The sequence below is a fragment of the Primulina tabacum genome, chromosome 4 (genome assembly GCF_025594145.1).
Source record: "Primulina tabacum isolate GXHZ01 chromosome 4, ASM2559414v2, whole genome shotgun sequence".
NCBI lineage: Eukaryota > Viridiplantae > Streptophyta > Magnoliopsida > Lamiales > Gesneriaceae > Primulina > Primulina tabacum.
Window position 1 is genome coordinate 45056037 of NC_134553.1, and position 7493 is coordinate 45063529.

General features: G+C 34.8%; 1 protein-coding gene across 1 annotated transcript; it reads right to left on the bottom strand.

Annotated features, from left to right (window-relative positions):
* Nucleotides 1-198: 198 nt before the first annotated feature.
* Nucleotides 199-3133, bottom strand: LOC142543409 (3-dehydrosphinganine reductase TSC10A). The gene is made up of 3 exons (XM_075650655.1): nt 2538-3133; nt 1518-1665; nt 199-818 (listed from the first exon to the last, which is right to left on the bottom strand). Exons 1-3 carry the CDS (start codon nt 3072-3074, stop codon nt 529-531), a joined length of 975 nt encoding a protein of 324 aa, XP_075506770.1. The 5' UTR covers nt 3075-3133; the 3' UTR covers nt 199-528.
* Between the last annotated feature and the right edge of the window lie 4360 nt (nt 3134-7493).

The following is a 7493-nucleotide window of genomic DNA, read 5'->3' on the forward strand; positions in this document are numbered from 1 at the left end:
ATTTATCATAATGTGTTATTTATCCTTACTTTTTATTTTATAATCACTCTTATTATATATCATCTACTTATCTTATCACACGAACCAAACAATACCACAAAGTATAACGAAACATTTGGCATGTAAACCTGCGATGACAAGTTAATTCCCCCTTTTTTCCTGATACCAATCTGGTCAAAACCAATAGGAACAAATATATTCAATGAGCAAAAAAAATAAGGTTACATTTAAGCTAAGAATGTATACAAAGCGACTCTTCAGCCGGGGACACAAATTGTGTACGGACAGTGCTGCAAAAGAGAGAATTTCCTCGCAAGCAAAATGAGACTATATCCTTTATTTTTCTTTAGCTACTACATCCGTTTAACTCCATCCACTTAATACAGATGTAAAACACGAGGGCATGTTAATGGTGCTTGAACTCGAAGAAGCTCAAAGTTCCAAATTCACGTGATGGTCACAACACAACGTCAAATATAACTGCTACAAGAGAACATTCAAAGCAAGATACCAATCTTCATATAAACATTATTTCTTGGCATGCCATTTTTTGATGCTCTCAAACCAATTCCATTGAAAAAATAGGCCAACGAGGCGGACTATACCAGCGGTCATTATCTCCACAAACGCCATCAGATACGATCTCTGAGGCGATAGACCAGCGGTTGCTATAGAAAGCAATAATCCCTCTAAGTTGCAGGGAACGATGAAGGTACCCGACTTAATCCCATTCAAAGACTTTTTAGCAACTTCATCAGCTTTCATCGCACCAGATGAAGCAGCTATTATACTCGCAATTTGTGGCCTCCTTTTGGTCTCTGTAATTAGCATATAAAATTTCAATACCCTTCATAACACAGGACAGAGAAATGCATACCATAAGAGCGAAGAAAAAGATGCCCTTTTTCACTTCTATAAAGAAGTGTAGCATAGAACTCAGAAAAGAAACTTAAGGGCAATAATAAGAACTCTCAGAGGTATCATTGTATCTGACTAGGATTAATTCTAGATCTCAATATAGAGTTGGGGAAAAATGTTAGTTGAAGGCTGCATTTCCTCACACACATGATATAATCATCATGAAATTCCCTGTCACATGTTACTGAGAACACATCATATGAAATATCATTAAAACACGATGACAGAAGAAGCAGCTACTATACTCTATAAGTTGTAGCATTCTTTTGGTCTCTGCAACTAGCAGATAAAAATTTCAATATAAAACCACTGACATAGTAATGCCTACTATAAGGGCAAAGAAAAATATGCAATCTTTTTCGATTATATGAGGAAGTGTAGCATGGAACTCAGAAAAGACACTTTAATACAAAAGAACTCTCAAAGGTATCATTATTTCCTGGCAGGGGCTAATCTAGATGTTAGCATAGAGGTGGGAAAAAATCATATTTGAAGGATGCAATTCCTCGTGCATACATAATATAATCATCATGCTTGAATTCCCTGTTACAAGTTACTAGCAACAAATCGTATGAAATAACATAAAAAAAGATATGGACCTTCGGCAAAACCAGGTGTTTCGGTGTCTGGAGGGAAGATCACAGAGACATGAATGTTGTCTGTAATAACCTCTTGTTGCAATGCTTCTGCCAAACCCTTGAGGCCAAACTTACTGGCTGAATAGGCTGTGTAACCGTATATACCAACCTGACAAATAAATTAACAAATATAAGACAAGGGGTGATCAAAAAAGGAAACATCAAGAAGAACTTGCAATAACATCCGTAACATCCTCCTTATTGTTTTAGAAAATTAACAAAATACAAGACAAGGGAACATAAAAAAAACGAAGCTTAAGAAGAACTTGCAATAACATCCGTAAAATCCACCTTATTTTCTTAGAAAATTAACTTAAACCAGTATCAAAAAGCCATGGGAAGATATGAACCCACATCAATTCTAGCACCTTTTTTCAGTATTTTGGTGTTTATGATGACATACATCAAGGTTTCCGGAAAACAATGCTTTTGGCCAGAGCCAATATTGTTTTAAGGAACGTGGTAAATGTATTGAAAATGCAAGTGTCTTGGATGTTCACGAAAACAAAATCGAACTTCTTGCTTAAGAAAACCTACATACGCATACAAGAATCCCAATTATGTTGAACATAATCATTATTCATTTGTCGTACTGGAAGAGCACCACTGGTCCATACATTCCTTCACACTCCTAAGCTAACACACAGCCATATATAAATGATAATCAAAAGCAATTATAAAAACTTGAATGCTACTAAAACCTCCCAGATTAATTGAACCTTCGAAGGAGAACACAAATCAGTGGCACAAGAAGATGGGCACAGCATTAAGTTGGTGAAAATCCTTAAAATACAGAGACACGGACAACATTTAACAAACTGGAAAATAAAAGGGCAGACTTCAAAACTAGGATTAAATATAGCTAACATTTCTTACATTTCCTTGAATTGAAAACAGAAACCAGTCAATTGATTTAATGTTTGAGGTCCAATGAGCATATCATAATTCCAAATTTCATAGAATATTGGTCCCAAGTTATACCTGACCGGCCTGCGACGACATTATAGCAATCGAACCGGGTCCCTTCTCCGCCCTATTCTTCTTCATACCGGGCAAAGCCGCTTTAATCAAATGAAATGTACCGATCAAATTCACATCGATCATGAACCTAATCTCCTCCAGTTCTTGTTCCTCCAATTCTTGCGGCACATACACCCCATGGTTACACACAAGCACGTCGATTGGACCCACCTGCTCCACCGCCCGCTTCACAGCTTCGTAGTCCCTTACGTCAGCGCTGAAGACGCTGACGTCGCGACCTGTCGCGAGCTTGATGGATTGCTTGGCCTCCTCGAGCTTCGAGGCGCTTCTGGCGAGGAGTGTGACGTCAGCGCCTTCCTGTGCGCATTGGTGGGCTAGAGAGAGGCCGATGCCACTGGAGCCTCCGGTGATGAAGACGTGGCGGTTCTTGATTGGGATGCGGACGGGCTCGGGGCGGCATATGAGGTAGAGGATGAGGAGGAGACAGATGGGGATGACGAGGAAGAGAGAGAAGAAGGAGAAATAGACTTCCGCCATTGGCGAAGAGCTCTCTAGCTAGCTGCGACGGAGATGTGACACGGAATTTTTCTTTAGGATTAATGTAACCCTACAACATGTAATAAAAAATAATATTTTTCTATGGATGACCAAATAAGATATTTGTTGCACAAAATACGATTCGTGAGACCGTCTCACACAAGTTTTTGCCCAAAATATCAGGGAAAATTGGTCATTAACACACAATTGAAGATAAACACCCAAAATGTGTGTGGCATTGATCTATAATATCAAACATAATTATGACTAGTAGCGAATTTGTTTGTAAACTTTATCGAATTTCAAGCAAATATGTTGAACATGACAAACATATATAACTTAATTATTGTAAAGTATAAATTTAACTAGATATGATAGAACACAAAATCCATCAATAATACTTTTCACTTTCTAATTACAATAATAGAAAGAGTAACAAAGGTTAGGTCTTTTAGAACTTAATGATGATATAATGGTACAATAACTCAATATGATGCCTCATGAGAAGAAAAACGGTAAAATAGTATAATTTAAGTGAAATCAATAATAATGCATTAATTGTACTAGTTTCTAGAGTGAATATCATTGGCTAAAGAGACGACTCACACTAACATTCGATGTATCACTTTTCCAATGTATTCAATTAAGATGCCGCATAATGAATCATTTGCGAGTCAAGATGAACTCACATTTCTAGATTGAAATCACATTGTTCAGATGAACTATATATCCGGGTGCATAAGCAATGACCTTATCCCTTTGCATCAACACAGATCCGAGGCCCTCTTCAGATGCATGGTAAGTAATTTTTAAATTCCTGAAAACTTCGCCAGCTCTCTTCATTCCATGAGAAAGTAAAATTTTTACGAGTTAGATACGAAAGTGGGGCAGCGTTTCAGGAAAAATCCTTGATAAATCTTTGGTAATACCCAGCTAGTCCTAGGAAGCTTCGTGTGTCTCTGGCATTTTTATACTACTTCCACTGAGCAATGGTTTCGATTTTAGCTGTTTCTACTTCAAGACCATTCTTGTAAATAAAATGTCTAAAAACTGTTACTTTTTTCTATCCAAAATTTGCACTTGCTCAACTTTGCATAGAGCTAAATTTCTTTTAAAATTTAGAGAATAATTCGTAAATGTTGCATGTGTTCCTCATGACTCTTTGAGTACACCAGGATATCATCGATAAAAATCACAACAAATTTGTCTAAAAATTGTTGGAACACTCGATGCATCATGTCCATGAAGGTTACTGGAGCACTAATCAAACCAAATGACGATATCACAAACTTGTATTTTCTGTAACGAGTGTTGAAAGCCGTTTTTGGCATGTCCTCTTTCCTAATACTCAGTTGATAGTTTCCTTGGCGTAGATCCATTTGGAAATATACCTCGGATCCTTGTAGTACATCAAATAACTCATATATTCGAGGCAGATGATACTTGTTTTTTAAATTAAGATTATTAAGTTCTCGGTATTCAATACACATTCTCAAATTACCATCTTTCTTTTTGACAAATAAAAATGAAGAGCGCCTATGGTGATGAGCTCGGTCGAATGTATTCTTTTTGGATCTACTCTTCTAGGTGTACCATTAGTTCCATCAATTCAATATACTGTCATTTTGTAAGGAGTTCTGGATTTGGGGTAGCACCGAGAGTGAGTTCAATGATGAACTCTATATCTCGATAAGGGAATAAGAAACATATTTTTTCAAGAAAGACCTCTGGAAATTCTTGAAAAACTGGAATTTATGATATCCTAGATTGTTTTTTTTTAACGATATATAAGTTAATTATTATTTCCCTCCCGTTCTTATAATTTTCCTAGCTTGAGATGCAGACACTATTTCTACAGATCTTTCATGATTACTGTTATTATTGAAATTTGATGAGATGGGGCCTAAAAATGTCACTTTCTTTTTGTAAAAATTTAAATGAGCTTGTTGGTTGAACAACCAATCAATGCCTAGTATGATATCGTATTCATAGATAGGTAATTTGATCAATCATGGTGGATATTCGTGTTTTTGAAACCTTAAATGACAATTTTTGTAGATGATGTATGTGGTTACCTTACTTCACATTGGCAGATTGATTTCTAGGTGATGAGGTAAGTGTTTTGACAAATTTTTTTTTATTTTGGCAATAGGGGCCTTATTGCAAATATATTTTTTTTATGCCCCAAAAAATCACCTATAAATACATCCCATTTTTAATATTTCAAACATCAATTTTCTCTCAACTTTACAATTCTCTACAATCAATATCTTTCTTTACTATAATTTCTCCAAATATATTCAATAATTATGTTATAATTTTATCTATAATCAATATTCTTTTTATTGTTATTTATTTACTATTTCGCAATTTACTCGTATAAATAATTCGAATTTCAATGGCATCATCGTCAAACCATGGTGGTGGTGGAGGCGAATACGTTTCCGACTTTGATGAACATTTTGCCTACATCCCGGACTTTTATGAAGTCGAACCTGGCCACGAGGATGAAAAAGCCATGGAACTCCCCAACAAAGATGTAAAGATATCATTGTCTACTCGAGCAAGCAACACCATGTCAACGAGCACGACGACAGCCCGTGCAAAACGAAGAAAAGTTTGGGATCACTTCGATATTGAACAACAAAGTACAAATAACTCTTTTGTCGTATGTAAAATTTGCAAACCGAGATATCTTATAAAACGGGTGGTGGTTCCTGTGGTACCAACACTTTGAAAAAACATTTAGTTAAGTTACATAAACTTGGCCCTGATACACTACAACCATTCGGTAGGGAACCAACACAACAACAAATTAATACTTCAAGTGGTAAAGCTTTCACAATTACCAAAGAAATTTCTCAAAAAACCATCGTAAAGTTTGTTACCAAATCTTGTCAACCTTTTATAATAGCTGAACAAGAAGGTTTTGTTGAATTTACTAGTACTATTCAACCTAGTTTTCACAATATTTCTAGGCACACATTTAAGAAATATTGTTTTGATATTTATAGAATATAAAGAAACACTAAAATCGCATCTTTCAAATATTTCTTGTAGAGTTAGTTTGACAACTGATATTTGGACTAATTTAAAATATGAATCTTTATCTTGTTGTTACATGTCATTAGATTGACGAAACTAAGACTATGAAAAAAAGAATTTTACCGCTAGATTATTTAGAATCGTCACACAACACATACACTATAGCTAGATATGTCTTAAATGTTGTTAAGACTTATGGCATACAAAATAAAATAATGTCGATCACGTTAGAATGTGAGTGCAAATACTCTTACAATTAAATATCTTAAAGATTCACTAAAATCAATTTTAGATGGTAATTGGCTTCATATTAGATGTGCATGTCATATTATCAATTTATGTGTTAAATGTGTCTATGATGAGCATATGTCCACTGTAATAGAAAAATTCAAATTAAGTGAGAAATTATTACATGAAAGAAGATATGGACGTGACTGGAAAACACTAATCGAATCAAACAGAATTAATTTAAAAAATTTCCTCTTCCTGTTGAAACTAGATGAAATTCTTTATATCACTTGCTTCATACTTTGTTACGTTTTCAACATTTAGTTACTTCATATTACAATAATATTGCGGTAGAATATTTAATGCTAACTGATGATGATTGTAATATTTTGAGCAAATGTGTTTCTTTGTTAGCAATTTTTAAAGAAGCAACCAAGAAATTTTCTTGCATTAACTACCCTACTTCAACCATGTTTCTATAAATTTATTGAATATCGTGATGATTCTGTTATGCTTGATTTTGTTTCAAATATGGAAAACAAAATTTAAAAATATTGAGAAATTATCTCAATTGTGCATGATTTAACAATATTACTTGATCCTACTCAAAATCAAGGAGGATTAGACGTCTTTTTTGGATATTATGCTAAATTTCTTTGGAAGAATGTTGACGATCAAAAGAAGTCAATCATACATTCTCTACAAGAATGTTTGATTTGTATGCTAGTGAACAATTTGATGAACCGAGTGCACAGCCGGAGAAGATGCCGACATATAAAAGCAAAAGTGGAGTAGTGAACTTCTTTCAAAGTTTGAAACGACAAAAGTTCAAAAGAAAATCTATGACAAACAACCAATTACAATGAGATCCAAATTTATCTAAGCCAATATATAATTACTTTCGTTAATAAAAGTAATTATATATTTAAAAATAATAATATTCGAGCAAAAAACTCGGAACCGGTCCAAACCGAACCGGAAACGGTCTACAAGTCATCGAACCGGTCCAAGATTGGATTGGACGTTCCAAGATTTAAATCTTGGAACCGGAACCGGTTCCTACAGGTTCTGGCATCACCCGATTCGGAACCGAAACCCTAGAACCGATAAGCACCCCTATATATATATATTTATTAAACAATCATA

What these genes read in the sequence shown, in the direction of transcription:
- LOC142543409 (XM_075650655.1), bottom strand. Translation starts at nt 3,074, where the DNA reads ATGGCGGAAGTCTATTTCTCCTTCTTCTCTCTCTTCCTCGTCATCCCC. An exon ending in TGTCGTCGCAGGCCGGTCAG is followed by an intron (nt 1,666 to 2,537) that starts GTATAACTTGGG and finishes TTTATTTGTCAG; the next exon opens with GTTGGTATATACGGTTACAC. An exon ending in AACACCTGGTTTTGCCGAAG is followed by an intron (nt 819 to 1,517) that starts GTCCATATCTTT and finishes TGCTAATTACAG; the next exon opens with AGACCAAAAGGAGGCCACAA.